Source organism: Annulohypoxylon maeteangense (genome assembly GCF_022496945.1).
Source record: "Annulohypoxylon maeteangense strain CBS 123835 unplaced genomic scaffold GGS22scaffold_33, whole genome shotgun sequence".
NCBI lineage: Eukaryota > Fungi > Ascomycota > Sordariomycetes > Xylariales > Hypoxylaceae > Annulohypoxylon > Annulohypoxylon maeteangense.
In genome coordinates this window covers 40,059-55,329 of record NW_025953280.1, presented here as the reverse complement: position 1 = coordinate 55,329, position 15,271 = coordinate 40,059, and the positions used below count along the sequence as shown (strand labels likewise).

The 15,271-nt window shown below is 46.5% G+C and overlaps 4 protein-coding genes across 4 annotated transcripts; 2 read left to right on the top strand and 2 right to left on the bottom strand.

Moving 5' to 3' along the window:
* Positions 1-1,451: 1,451 nt before the first annotated feature.
* On the bottom strand, positions 1,452-3,308 carry GGS22DRAFT_101136 (uncharacterized protein). Its single transcript, XM_047957685.1, has one exon. The coding sequence runs from the start codon at positions 3,095-3,097 to the stop codon at positions 1,556-1,558; it is 1,542 nt and encodes a 513-aa protein (XP_047813826.1). The 5' UTR covers positions 3,098-3,308; the 3' UTR covers positions 1,452-1,555.
* Positions 3,309-4,357: 1,049 nt separating this feature from the next.
* On the bottom strand, positions 4,358-5,658 carry GGS22DRAFT_182630 (uncharacterized protein; the record flags this gene model as incomplete). Its single annotated transcript, XM_047963990.1, has 4 exons — positions 4,358-4,977; positions 5,053-5,229; positions 5,311-5,412; positions 5,538-5,658. The coding sequence occupies 4 exons, from the start codon at positions 5,656-5,658 to the stop codon at positions 4,358-4,360; spliced, it is 1,020 nt and encodes a 339-aa protein (XP_047813825.1).
* A 949-nt stretch (positions 5,659-6,607) lies between these two features.
* Positions 6,608-8,818, top strand: GGS22DRAFT_176159 (HET-domain-containing protein). Its single transcript, XM_047963370.1, has one exon. It carries the CDS (start codon positions 7,022-7,024, stop codon positions 8,759-8,761), a length of 1,740 nt encoding a protein of 579 aa, XP_047813824.1. The 5' UTR covers positions 6,608-7,021; the 3' UTR covers positions 8,762-8,818.
* Positions 8,819-10,922: 2,104 nt separating this feature from the next.
* On the top strand, positions 10,923-13,031 carry GGS22DRAFT_182628 (arginyl-tRNA synthetase; the record flags this gene model as incomplete). Its single annotated transcript, XM_047963989.1, has 4 exons — positions 10,923-11,213; positions 11,299-12,356; positions 12,411-12,560; positions 12,614-13,031. 4 exons carry the CDS (start codon positions 10,923-10,925, stop codon positions 13,029-13,031), a joined length of 1,917 nt encoding a protein of 638 aa, XP_047813823.1.
* Between the last annotated feature and the right edge of the window lie 2,240 nt (positions 13,032-15,271).

Here is a 15,271-nt window from a genome sequence, read left to right as displayed (position 1 = left end):
ACATAATTTTGATTCATGACGGTCTCCCAAAGCCGAGGAGCCAATGATACCTAAGCTATAGCACCTCAAGCTTAGCTCATGCTCCATTTGAGCTAATTTTCATTCGAGGGTCCACTTCTCGAGATTCTGGTTTAGGACATGAACCTACTACGCTGCGTGTCAGCCAGACAGGGTGGTCTGCACGACAGATGCCTGCATGTGCTCCTGTTACATCGCAGATCTTACCAAACGTCCCTTATTCGCCGCCCACGCAGCCACGCTTCTCTAACCCCCCTTCCCTTCTCCCAAATCATCCATCATACTTGCCACTGACAAACAGTTACTCTGTCGTCCTGTGATTTCTATTTTCAATAGCTAGAATTTACGGCCACTTCTCCATTCTCCTTTACAGGGCTCAGCGAGTCTGCTTACCTGCCGGCTTGGATTAATGTAGCTTTTGTAAGACGGATTCCATCGGCTACGATATGCTATCTCCAAATCGACGTCGTAATCCTCCCACGTTCTCGGCACTAGTAGGTAGCTATCCGTTATATTTTCCTAACTATAGATTTCTTATACTAACTCGTCCTGCCCGTCTTATCGCAACTTAGCGGGGAAATTTGAACGCAGGGACTTCCAGTGGCTATTCTAGCCGTCTCGCGCCAAGTACTCTGGAACGGAGCACCACATAACACGTTACGGCAGCTCTAGATACATACATGTTATCCACGTAATTATATGTTAGGGAACCTTAAGGGGTTAAGAGGATTCAAACGTGGACAGCATTCCCGCGCCTCAATTCCAAGGAGCAAAGAACGGACGTAATATATTATCAGGTCATTTGATAACGTTTACGTGTATTTTTCGAGCTGCACTGCGGGATGATGCATGCATAGATACGCAAAGGGTTGTGCCGGGTCGGATATGACCGTATGTGCATCTAATATAGGGGTATTGCTAGTAGTATAGCTTACATCATGATACAGTACCAATGTGTGGGGGTAGACGGTCAGTGGTCCTGGTGCCGCTCGCTCTTACAGTTCCTTTCTTAGATATGTTATAATGTACGAGTTCCTATCCTTTACATTTAGAGATTGCACTATGGTATCGTGAGCTGTTTGGGGATGGAAAGATCTGTTAATATGTCAACAATTAGGAGATGGGCAATGATATATATTATGGGCAAGTTTAACGCAAAGAATATGTTTCTAGGTAATTGGAGGTAGTTTGATAATATAAAATATATTATTGTGTATTGGGAAATTCCGTCGCGGTCTCCTTCTCTACCTACTCAATCCTGGTTTTCCACGACGGCCATCAAGGTACTCATTATCATCGAATATATATAGAATCAGCTCTTCCCAGTTGAATTCTCCGAGATCTACCCATGTTTCCCATGCTTTCTGAAGATGGCAGTTTTCGTATTCCGGTAAGCGAACTGGCTGAACTCGTTTAAATATCACATATTCGCTTTGAGATACCTTTCCGCTGTCCTCCTAATGATATTACTCTCCCTGATTATTCCTTGCGACGCCAACATACCAGCCTTCGCAAGTCACGATGCGAGACATCTTCTCTATGCATTCCTTCCAAGAAACCGTAACCATGATTCCAGATCAGCAATGACTCCCTCTCCTAAAGCTGTGTCTACGGCGCAATCTTGCCAGTCGCACGATACGTACAATTCCCTGTCCTTCACGGCAATTGGGCATATGCACAATGCCGTGCCGTGGGCTTCGGGACTAATGGAGAATACCGCCCTCTCAATAGTCCACTTCCCGCCTGCTTCGGCGGTAGTACCGATATCACCAGATACGCCAATATGGGAATGGCCATCGATGACCCCCAAGTTTGTCACGGCGGCGGAGTGACCCCTGGGCTTTTTTGCCCATTCTTTAAGCAATGCACGATAGTCAGGGATGAATTTCATCAACCCCATTATGTCATTCTTGGTCCCATCATCTAGCCGCTTCTGTATGGCCGTACGGGTCCTCTCCGCCATCTCCCAGACGAGTGGCTCAAGGGCGACGATGCGCCTTTCGGGTACTTTCTCGCCTTCTATTCCGTCTCTTACGTCTACCTCCGAATGTTCGACTTGAGGCACGTTCGCCGTCCTAATCCTAGCAACCCACCTCGCGTCGAACTCGTGATCTAACAAAGTCACGAAGTTACCCATGGTCTTCTTCGGATCTATTCCCGACGACGTAAGAACCTTTGATTTTGCCCCCAATGCGCACATGAGCGGCCTCAGGTTCATGATGGTACAACCGAGAAACCCGCGCGCGTCCTCCGCCGATAACCTCGTCGCTAGGCTTACGTGCACGACGGACTGTATCAGGCCCGTTAGTGTCGTATTGTGCTTACGGCAGGCAGCTAGAACGTTCCGCAGTCCTTCGCCATCGATGCTAAAGTGCCGGTACTGCGTCACGTACGGCTGTAGTCGGATCGGTGCCCATGTGGCGTGTAGATCCGACTTTGAATCCTCTAAGAGCCGCGGCGATCTTAACTCATCCCACAGCGTCGCCAGCGCGTAGCCTGGTGTGATGGGGAACTTGGTCAACGCATGTAAAGATGGGGGAAGATCCCTTCGCTTGTAGGGCGGGATCGTCAATATCCGATTCTTGAATTCTTGTAGCGCGAAGTCGCCATTTAGATTCCGAAGCAGATCCTCGTGGAACATCTTAGCGCTCATCCCGTCGATATGCGCATGTCCCCACTCGAACATGACATCTAGAACCCGTTCGCCTTCGACACGTAGCACAAGGATCCGCCACGACGGCGTATCCTCCGGCTGTGGGACTTTAATGTTGAGCCGACTTCTAATGAGCACCAGGAATTCAGACTCGTAGTCCGTCGCCTTATCGAAGCGGCGCCACTCGATATGACGGCGAAAATCAACGGCCTCAAGCTCGACAAATACTGGCTTACGCTCGTGCTCGCCACGCAGTCCTACCCGTAGGGACGGGTGATCCAAGACGACCTTGGCGATCGCCAATTCAACCTTCTGTTCTAACTTTGCTTGTAACTCCGATTCCTCACCTGGTCCCACGGAAAAGCTCTCGGGAATCGAGTACCGACATGTGACCATAGAGCTGTGGTAAAATCCGAGCGAGTGCATAGCAGCTTCGAACCGTTCCCTATCACGTGTCAAAGTCAAAGCCGACTTAGACCACGGGGTATTTACGCTTACACGTAGCCAAGGGGTCGAATGACCTTGGACTTGGATTTCTTGGTCGAGAGCCGGTCGTCTTCTTTTGGCCTGATCATAGCTACCTACTCTTTTCAAAAAAATCTTGCCGAGGTTTTCTCTTTCCCTCTCTCTTTCTCTATCTTTTTTTCTCACCTTCTCACACTCTCCTTATGTCAGAGCCCGCCGTAAAGTAAACTTATATAGTTCGTACAATATATTACCAAACTATTTTAGAATAGATGGGCGAGGAGACTTGTAGTCCTCGTTGAAATTCCAGTTACCCATAAAATATAAATCAAATGGCGAAGGCTCGAGTCTAGATTTTAGGCAGATGTCTTTAAGGATGAATGCATGTCAACCTTCCACGGGCTTCGGCCTCCTCGGCCCCCTCGGCCCCCTCGGCGACCGAAAACACGCCGGAGTAGCAGTTGCGAAGTCAGAACAGGCCACCCGGAACGGGGTGGCGCAGCACGGCTGTGCAATGCCGTCGTTTTAGTAGCCAAGAGTCCATTGAGGCTCGGCAACAGGCTTGCTAATCCACCTTACCAGCTGGTTGAATGGCCTAACCATTATCACTTCTCGCATTCGGTTGACTGAGAGAGAGAGGGGGGGGAGGAAGAAGGGATCATGGGGATGAATCTTCCTTATTGGATTCGGGGTTGGAACCAATCACAACCTGACCATTTCTAACGAGTTGCGTCGATTTATAGAAATATATTATATTATACCATCTTAGGTCATGTCGAATCGAACTTGGTTGATTAACAATCCATATATTCCGCTTTGGTTTTGTTCCTCGGACAAATATATGTCGGCGGGTTCTATAGGATCCTATGTTTTAGATCCGCAACCAAGACGAGTGAGTAAAAGATCGCCGACAGGGGCGCGCTTGTATATGATGTGATCGAGCGGTCCCTAAGATAAAATATCAATGAGGGTTAATTGATCCTAAAGATACCGAAGTGCGCCATGTTGTTGTAGAATAATCATACTCCGATTTTAATGTCGGGCGAGTATGTCTGAGCATACCACATGCCCTTAAGATAAGGAAAATGAACCTCGCTACAAGCTCGTCCTTCTAACTCCGTGAGATGCAACCTCATGCCCCAATGATGCTCCGCAACGACAAAAAGAGAATACGGACGAAGTATGTACAAGTAGATGGGGAGGTAGATCGTTTTTCTGTCCTTATTGGTCGATCCTCGCTTTCCTGTTCCGGCCGCGCTTGGCTAGAAAATTATCACGACCGCCGACGCTTTCCCAGTACTGGCCGAGAGCTTCTGGCGCAATCTTCCTCAGCTTGGGCTCGGCCTCTACCGAGGTCTCGCCGCGAGTGGGAGGGTGACCAACCCATTGGACCTCGAATTCAAACCCGCCTCTCTTCTTCTTGTTATGGCCGAGAATTTTGAAGGCGTGGTAGCTCTCCGGCGGCGCATTCTTAGGTTTTATGAATAGCGCATTGATGCGACCACCTTGCGTCTTCCAGTAGGTGTATAAAGTCTCTGAAGCGCCTCGCTGTACCTCCTCTTCCAACTCCCACGTAGCCTCATCCTCCTCCTCCCCGACCCAGCGGACGAGAAGCTCGACCTTCCCGCTGCCACTCAGGGCCATCCGATGCTTGAGGAGGGAATCAACTTCGTGCTCCTCACGTTCATCCATATCGGCCCGTTCCTTTACCTCATGATTTGGTTGAATCGCCTTTCCCTTGCCTTTCTCCCCACCCGTCTTGTACACCTTATCGACAGACTCAGTTTCATATTGGGCAGGACCTCGTGAAGTTGTGATCGTATCGTTACCGGTGGGGGATTCTGCTCGACCAGAAAACATCATAAATCAGCCGCCTGGTGATACACGCGGCACCATCGGGAGAAGGGAATCCTTACCAGGAAGACCCATATCAGCTATCGGAACGAGCGAGCTTTTGGTATATTCTTGTTCGGGATAAGGTTCTAGCCGTGAATGTTGAGTATCGCTTAGACGAGTTATATTTGAGGATGTGTGGGCGCGAGGCCCATCAACAGTAACGTCCTTTCGTATTCCCAAAGAACGAGTCCGACGATCTACTAGGCACGTAAGCTACGATCGTAGTAAAAACAATGATAATAAAAAGAAGGAAAAAAGCCATCGAATTTGAAGCGTACTATTAGGCTTGCCTATTGAGGATGGCCGAGTCTTAATACTAGGAACCGGTGCTTCGGAAGAAATACGCAATCTAGTTCGTCGTGTCTTCTGAGCCGGGTCGTCTGCTTGTCCAAGTCAGTTGGCGTTTGGGTATATACCTACTAGATACCTAGATACCTAAGGTAGTTATAGGTACTAGTTAAACATAGAAAAAAAAGCCTCGATAAAGCCTCAAGTGTTCTCATACCATCGTCTATCTCATCATAAGGATCACCCTTAGCTTTGCGCTTAATGCCGCGCAACTCTTTGTTACTGTTTACGGATCCGGGTGCGGGCGATTTAGCAACCATGTTGAGTATTGCGGACATCATAGAAACTTTGTGGATAGAGAGGTACGTAGAAGAGAAAGAAAATTCAATTCATTTAGTAGGTAGGACTATGATATGACGGAGAATAGAGATGGATATCGCCCGAGTTTCGCGAAGTCTGAAGTCTGTGAAGTCTGTGGAGATGCTGGCGATGCTGGCGATGCTGGCGATGCTGGAGATAGGATGTACGATCCATGGTTAGGAAAAGCTGGAAAACTGGAGAGCTAGAAAGCTAGAAAGCTACTAGGAAAGCTCTCTGAACTTTGTACGTAACTTTCTCATCTAGCACCTAGCATAGCACCTGCACCTGCCACCTGCACCTGCCACCTGGCATGTACAATACCATACCCACATGTAGTAAAAGTGGTGCTGCAGTCTACTAGGTACTTAGCTGCTTACCTAGGTAAGTGCAAAGTGGTCAATGCTTCAATGTAGTAGCTTTTCCCGTTCCCCAAAATAGGTATAAATTAGGTAGGTACCTACTACCTACCAAATACCTAGGTATATTTCTATGAAGTTAGTTGTCTTGAATTAATAGTCTCATCTACCTTCAATTTTTCTACATTTACACATATTAATAATAACTCGATGTATTTAGATTGGACCGGGGTGGGTTACTTATAAAATCGGTTTAACTATCGTGGACTTTGAGCGTTCCAGCATTCTGCAATACTTGGGTGCATACCTACTACTATGGTCGGAAGGGCAAGTTTTAGCACACTGTCGGGTACTCGTGGGTCAAATAATGCTGTGGCTAAACTACAAGGAGTAAAAGTTGTTAGCCACACAAGGGGTCCCTAGTTGAATTCTGTACCTGACAGTGTGCTAAAACTTGCCATTCAGACCAGGTATATACTTACCTAATGGTTAAATTAGTACCTACTACAAGTATCCCCTGAGGTCTCTCGCTTTTTGTTTATCCCACCAAATTTACCTAGGTAGGTACCTACCAGGTACCAATCATCTCAACGGCGTAGCAGCCTAAAATTCATTCCCCGTGCTACCCGATCCCGTTTTAATTAATATGTGAGATACACACCGGTTTCTAACAATAATATTGAAAGACACTGCGACTATCGTACGCAATGGGGCGCAGCAGCTACTCCTGCACAGTTTTCAAAGACACTATCAATGTTGCCTGGCATGACGTTACTAATTCCCATGTGTCCGACAGGGGAGGGGATGGGAAGAGTAGCGACGCGGTAATGTTAAAAATATGAAGTAAAATAAAAACAACCCTGACCACTCGACCTTTTCCCCCTTGCATTTCCAACTGATGGCGCGCAATCATCCAAAATACCTCTACACCATATAACAAACGCATGTCTCCGGCCTCTACCATGGAAACAAGCCCTGACTGGTAATGTGGTTGATCAATTGCCAATCCCTGAATCTCGAGGAGTTCGTGAAAGATGTCCCGCCTTACGCGATCCTATCCCACACTTGGGGTGATGAGGAGGTGGCATTCATCGACATGAGCAATCAGGATAAGGTATCCAAGAAGGAGGGTTATCAAAAGATCGAGGCTACTTGTAGGGTCGCATTGGAACATGATCTTAACTATGCTTGGGTAGATACGTGTTGTATCGACAAGTCGAGCAGCGCCGAGCTATCAGAAGCTATCAACTCCATGTTCGCGTGGTATAAGAAGGCTGTTGTTTGTTTCGTCTGGCTATGCGACTTCGCCTCCTTTCCAGACAAGACGCTAGCCGAGGCCATAACGTCATTCGAATCTCGGGAGGCTTTGGAAGCGAAGGGGGAAGGATTCTATGGAGATCTCCCCCAGCAGACGGCCGCAGAGATCGATTTGCGGAATAGGGTCAAGAAGCGCCTCGGCAACTGCAAATGGTTCTCTCGCGGTTGGACCTTGCAAGAGCTAATCGCGCCGAGCCGGATTAACTTTTACGACAAAGAATGGAACTATTTTGGATCGAAGCTAGAGCTGGCCTGTGTCCTCTCGTGGATCACCGGGGTCGACACGAGCGTCCTCAAAGGCAGGCCCCTTGACGAAATCTTGGTTGGCCGTCGCATGTCCTGGGCCTCAACTCGTACGACGACGAGGGTGGAGGATATTGCGTACTGCCTCCTCGGCATTTTCGATATCAACATACCATTACTTTACGGCGAGGGCGAGAAAGCCTTCATCCGCTTGCAGGAAGAAATTATCAGATCCAGCCACGATCTTTCTATATTCGCCTGGAAGGCTGACGTGAATGACTTGCGTCGTTTCCGCGGGCTGATGGCAAATTCCCCAGCCGAGTTTAAAGGATGCCAGAGACTTGTGAAGCCGTCATTCGAGTGGAACAACGGGGGCGAGTACGGGCTCACTAGTCGTGGTTTACGGACGGACGGCTTAATTAGAGTTGGACGAGGAGAAGCGGACCAGGCAGGCAGCTATTTCATGTCGTTAGGCTGCGTCGACGAGCGCCAGCGAAAACTAGTCCTAGCCGTCTCTCTGCGGCAGTACGGGCCGGGTCTCTTTGCAAGACGGAAGCCTTGGCCTATGACCACGGTTTTTGACTTGAACGTATACTCAGCAGCGAAGCTCGCTCACCCGCAATACATATGCTGCAAGGATAACGCTTCGTTAGAAGATACGGTGATGAATAGCCGCATCAACGCGATCCAAATTAGGTTCTCGGATTCTATCTTCGACATTGACAGTATCACGGTATTTCCGCAAGCAGACTGGGACTTGAGGAATTCTATATTGCTTAGCTTTCAGCGTCCATATTACTGGGGTATGTGGAAGGTGAAAGTCAGAGACAGGGATGATGGCATCAGCATTGTTTGCGTTCGGTCATCCGGGTGGCTTCTATACGGAATCTTTGCCTCGAACCGAATCCCTTCCGCCCTCACCCGAGATGACCTGCTTCCATCACACGTCGAAGATATCTTGCAGCGATTACCTGATCGAACGTCCACAGAATGCTCGGGGTTTATTCACACAGTGAAAGATGGTCATCTTAACCTCGGGGAGACGGGCATGGAGATTCCAGCTACGCTACTTCAAGTAGAAAGCATCGAGACTAAGCAGAGCCGTACAGGAATGAAGCTAATGCGGGGGTTATTCAGAAAGAATATATCTATAGGTCAATTCTAATGAATACAGTTTCCCAAGTTGGCTTTTATACTTATCATCAATTGATTGATGTATACACTCTAGAAAGTGCGCTTTAATTAGCAAAATACTTTCCATTGCGAGAGATTTTTTCTTATTCTCAAGTACTTTGTCAACATAGGAGCCTTAGCAAGTATTCTTATATGTAAATCGTATAGAAAGTTTTCTATAAAGGTACTTTGTTACCCAATTACTGGTATTTTTGTTAATTAAAGCGCGGTAACTTCGTACAGGCGAACTTTAGTGTAGCCAGCACTAATATGTACAGACCTAGGCACCATCACCATGCATTTTAATGTTCAGTGCCGTAGCTTTACCCTAGCTGCCCAAATAATTATTTTTTTTTGGTACAGTATAGTACGTACATACCTAAGTACTACGTATGTACAGAGGTGCCTTTTAAAAGATTTTACGATGGGCCAATCCCTGTTAGTTACGGAACCAGCTGTAAGTTCTTATTTGCTAGCTGGCAGATGATATCGCCCATTTTCCTCGATTACTTCTTAACCTCTAGTTAATAATTTATAACCGCCTTAAGATCTAAATAAATAAAAACTCCTTAAAAATATTTAATATCGAGTATTATTCGTAAATACGTAAAATTTAAAGTTTTTAAGGTTACGTATTAAAAGAAATAAATAATTAAAATTAATGATTTATTCGAAGCAACACAGCAGCTAGTGTTATAGCTGTCATCCGAGCTGGCAGCTGTTAATTACAGCTGACAGGGATTGGTCTATGGTAAAATCTTTTGAAAGGCACCTCTGTAGTAGTATGTACATATGCTGTAAGGGGAATGATTTATTACCTACATGTGCCTAGATAGGTACCTACTACCTTGGTGTTTTTCCCGGGGAATTTTAACCGTATATGTACAGTATATATACGGCTCCAAATATGAGCCGCTCAATTACTTTTATGGAACGTTGCGCGCAAAATTTTAGCTTCGGCTCCAGCCAATAATACGACTCAACGAAGTTCGAACGCTCTAAATTTGGACTAGCTCACTCGAATTAAACATTCTAAATATTGAACGCTCCAATTAGGATGAGCCGTCAAAATACCTTTTGAACGGTTCAATCTATTAAGCGGCTTAGATTTTTGAGCCGCTAAGCAGTTAAACGGTTCAATCACCCCACCACTTGAATAAAAAGAAAAAAGAGATATTTCCAAGTACTACTTCCATATTATTTATATGGAAGTAGTACTTAGAATTACTCATTTTATTATATAATCACACAGTTCAATTGTACAGTTTTTGCAAATACTCACACTTGAACCCTGGATTTTACTGATTTTAATTGGATGGATGAGCTACGGTCGCATTGCCACTTGACTACTGGGACTACAAGGTTTACTACATACATATGTACGTGCGAATACTACGCGTAAGTGAATAAGGTTCTGTTTTAGTATATGACCAACCTAGAAAGCGGGGGCTTTTAACCTAAAATGGCCCGGTGCACGTGACCTTATTGCATTAGCGGTTCGAAATTCGAGCGCTTAAAGAGTTCGAGCGGTTTAATATTAATTGAACGGTTTAATCCAAATTGAGCGATACCTGAGCTGTATATATACGATTCAATTGGCTGAGCGAGGAAACAACGATTCAATTAGGTTAGCATTACTGAATTTATGAGCGTTTTAAGAAAGAGCCGTATGAATATGGTTCAAAAGATAAGCCAATCAAATTTCGAACGTTCGAATAAGGAGCTGTTCATTGCATTAAGCCGCATAAATACGGTCGATATTTAATGAACAGAAAAATAACGGTAAAAATAACCCCCCCCAAGGCGGTAAGGTAGGTGTGTACCTAGTAGTACAAAGTACTAGCAACCCAATAAGAATGTGCGATTCCCATCTACGCGGGGGAGGGGTAAATTCCAGAGCCTAATTATTTTTTCTCCTTTCCTCTTTACATGAGTCAGACGAGGCCGATAATAAGTTTTAAAAACACCAAAGTCGCATCTTCATGAACGTCGACCGGTATTTACTCCACAGAACTGCTACTGTTCGCGCGATTCGACTACTTCGACAACCGCAATTAAGGAACCCTCATTCTACTATCTCTAGACCTAATAACTTTAGTCGTAAAAATTCATCCCACCTTCGTCTATTCCTCCAGAGACGCGCCGTTGGTACCATGGCGTCTGCCAGCGGAATAAATCACCTTCTTTCGAAGCTGGACAACCTAACCCTCGAATCTATCGCCGATAAATATCCCGCGACGTACCCTGAAGTCAACCCTTTTGATCTATACCGTGTACATATTGCCGAGGCCCTCGCTCCTATCACGGGAGTGGCAGCTGAGACTATCCGCCCTGTCATCTCTTGGACAAATGCCCTCGATAAGGGAGACTTTATATTGCCTGTTCCTGCCCTCCGAATAAAAGGCGCAAAGCCGGACGTGTTAGGAGCTGAATGGGCATCTAAAGTAAAAGACAATCCCTCTTGATTTAAGCGCAAGCACAAGCTATCTACGCATTAGAGAAGATGAGCTAACTGTAAGTCCCGAATAGTTTCCCGAAGACGACCCCCTTTTCGAGAAACCGGTTGCCAACGGTCCCTTTCTCTCCTTCTTCGCTAAGAGCGGCCCCCTTACTCAGTCACTCATCCCTATGATTCGGGAGCTCGGCGCCGACTATGGCCGAAATCGTTTTCTAGGGTTAAAAGACCCTAAGAATCCCGGTGAAGGCAAGAAGCGCATTGTTATCGAATTCAGCTCTCCCAACATCGCCAAGCCATTCCACGCCGGGCATCTCCGTTCAACCATCATTGGAAGCTTCTTGGCAAATTTGTACGAGGGCGCCGGCTGGGATGTCGTCAGAATCAACTACCTCGGCGACTGGGGTAAACAATACGGTCTCCTCGCTCTGGCCTATGAGAGATACGGTGATGAGGAGGCGCTGAAGAAAGACCCAATCGACCATCTGTTCCGGCTCTATGTCCGCATAAACGCTGAGAAGGATGATGAACTAGCTACCATCGAGGCGAAGAAAAAGGAGGGCCAAGACGTCACTGGACTCCTAGCTAACAGTCTAGATGAGCAGGCCAGAGGTTACTTCAGAAAGATGACCGATCGGGACGAGAAGGCTCTGGCCTTATGGCAACGCTTCAGGGACTTGAGCATCGTCCGCTACAAGGCTACGTATGCGAGGCTTAATATCAAGTTCGATGAATACAGCGGCGAAAGTCAGGTAAGCGAAGAAGCTATGGAGAAAGTCGCAAAGGAGATGGCCGAAAAGGGTGTCTCAAGAGAGGATCAGGGTGCCGTTCTCGTCGACTTCACCCAGCTCCTACCGGGCAAAGAAGGTAAGCGCCTTGGTAAAGCCGTCATCCGCAAAAGGGATGGTACAGCCCTATATCTCACTCGAGATATCGCCGAACTCCTAGGTCGCTATGAGAAATACAATTTTGATCACATGATCTATGTTGTCGCAAGTCAGCAAGATCTCCATCTGCAACAACTTTTCAAGATCATCGACCTTCTCGGCTACAAGGACATCGCCGCTCGCTGCCAACATATCAACTTTGGATTAGTACAAGGCATGAGTACCCGGAAAGGCACCGTCAAGTTGTATGTCTTCTGATTCGTCACCGCAAGGTCCAAGCTAACCTATGAAATATATAGCCTGGATGATATTCTAAGGGATTGCGCCGATCACATGCACGATGTCATGCGAAAGAACGATGCCAAATATTCTCAGGTCGAGGATCCCGAAGGCACCGCTGATACCCTCGGCATCAGCAGTGTAATGACGCAGGATATGAGCGGGAAGAGGTTCGTACAAATGCTCCTTGGATGAAATGGGGACTGATGTGGACGTTGATTAGGGGCAACAACTATACCTTCGATCTAGCGGTAATGACTTCGTTTGAAGGGGATACTGGCCCTTACTTGCAATACGCGCACACCCGCTTATCCTCCATTAAGCGTCGGGCTAATGTGACTGATGAGGAGTTGGCTAACGCCGACTTATCCCTCCTCACCGAACCCCACGCTGTAAATGTCGTTCGTCTACTAGCCCAATGGCCTGACGTAGCCCAGAATACGCTGCGGACGCTCGAGCCAACTACGGTCGTGACCTACCTTTTCAGGCTGACGCATGTCATCAGCAGTAGCTACGACCAGCTTCAGGTCGTAGGCAGTGAGCCGGCCCTCAAGACATCCAGGATGGCGCTTTATGACGCCGCCCAAATAGTCGTCGGGAATTGCATGCGCTTACTTGGGTTAAGCCCACTTCAGAGGTAGGCTTTCAACATAGCTGCTAGAGACAATGTTCTGACGTTCGCAGGATGTAAACGACAGCGGTGGCGCTGATCAGACGTCGTCATCCGATACGTCTTTACTGCAGAGCGTGTTCGTGACCGTGCGCGTGTGTGATGGACTATCAAACTGTATGGTAAGATTCCAGGTTGTCAGCAATGCCACCTGATACCTCGCAAGTGATGAATCTCCCCCATCTATTTACTACATCTACCTATTAAGGGAAGACCAGTGTATCTTCCCCATACCCATACACCATACGCAGGCGCGTGCAAAGTCTTATATGCTAAAGACCAAAACCCATGCAATTCAAGATGTGGTATGTGGAGATAAATGTGCTTAGGATACACATAATCCTGTGGTATTGGTATTACCTGCGCCTGCGTCCTATTTAGATCATACCAATGAATAAAAAGAAAGCACTTGTGATACAGATTGTTCATCTACAACAGCTCCACTAATTACTACCTACCTCTCAACCTACTTCCTTTCTTATACAGATAGGTACCTGTATGAAATGTAGTAGACAACAAGGTGAGGCGTGCATCCAAGCCATACCGTGACACTCGCGCTCGTTGCCTATCTGCCTGCATAAGAAAAGTTGTATGTTTAATCTCGAAAACCATTGTACCCTTTATAATATGGGCAGTGTTCATTCATACCCCATCGCTAGTACAAGGCTGGAGGCAGATTCCTATTGACACCTTTGAATATCCGTAGTTCATAACGATATTTGTGCTTATATGGGGAAGCGGAAGGCAAGCTCCGGGTTGGAGAATTCGTCATCGAGTGTCCAACTCGAGTAGTAGTCATGTCCCAATCCAGGGTTTTCTCCTTCCTGGAAGCGATCTATCCATGTGTTGGCTTTGGTAAGAACCTGGCCTAAAATAAATGCTGCCATAATCGCTCCAACCCCTAAACCTAATAGCACACATAAGTACCCAAGGTTGTGGTTTCGGCCTTCTTCGTGGATGTCCATGGGTGGTGCAAATATGGATGACTTAGGCATTTTTCATACTTCAAGAAAGGGAGGTAAGGTATTGAAATCAAAGGATCCAAGCACGTCTCTCTTCAAACTTGTACACACAGCACCCGCCGACATAAATTATGAGACATGTACGTGACGAATGTCACTTAGCCATGAGATCAAGAATGGGATACAAGATCATGTCAAAGTCTAGGTATGCATTAAGAGTATATATATTAGTAACGAAGTACCAATATCAAGTCTTTGGGTCTATTACAGTCGAGATGGAGACTGTGAAGAGCTACACTAACCATTTTTCTGGGTTTCACACTCAATTGAGCGAGGCCATTGACTTCACTCGGCTAAGCGATATACGGCTGCTCAACGCTTGGCCTCTAAAAGCTAACCAGTCGGTCGATGAAGGTGAGGTAGCTATAGGGCACCTAAGTCCACGGTTAATAAGACAAAATTCCGGACGCTTTCAGATAATATTCGTAGCTTAGACCCATCGTTTCCGATGCACTCATATGGTCGAACTCTTGATCAAAATCGAAGAAGTCAGAACCAAGTGCGTAGGCTACGACAGCGCGAACAACCGGTCCTGCGATAACTAAGATGGCTATCTTCCTGCTTATTTCCCAGGGAGTATACTAGCAGGACAGGATATGTAAGAAGCCTACCTAGGTATTTGCTAACTAATTCTATATGTACCTGTCTGGTAGAGATTGATGAATAGAGGCGGCTATGATTTTTATTCTATTCTAATTGGTGGCTACATCCTTGTTCTTTCCCCTTTAGGATAAAAGAATTCATAGGGCGATCAATCTAGTGATATTACGTAGATAGGTAAATGTAGCACTACATATGTGGGTACACACTTGTAACTTGTAATATTGGATGTGCCTTACTCCATGTACATATCTACCTAGGTATGATGTATGAGGTATACTACAGGTACACATGTGGTTGACACGGCGAGGCCGAGGGCGGACTTTACTACTAGGTACCTAGTATACATATTGCCATTACTACGTACCTAGGTAGGTACTTCTGCGCAGCCAAGTGACATACATAACCGACACCACATTGATGCATGTAACAACGTTGAACCTATCATCTTCAACTGATTACATAGGTACCTACATTGTACGCTGTATAGATGTCATACCTATGGTTAACCTACATGAACTGGCTGTCCTCTCTCTCCTTCATCCTCCCTGATCCTTCCCCCACGACGTCAGACTAGGTGGGGAAAAGG

Excerpts from the sequence above, each read along its gene's own strand:
- GGS22DRAFT_101136 (XM_047957685.1), bottom strand. The coding sequence starts at position 3,097 with ATGCACTCGCTCGGATTTTACCACAGCTCTATGGTCACATGTCGGTAC.
- GGS22DRAFT_176159 (XM_047963370.1), top strand. The coding sequence starts at position 7,022 with ATGTGGTTGATCAATTGCCAATCCCTGAATCTCGAGGAGTTCGTGAAA.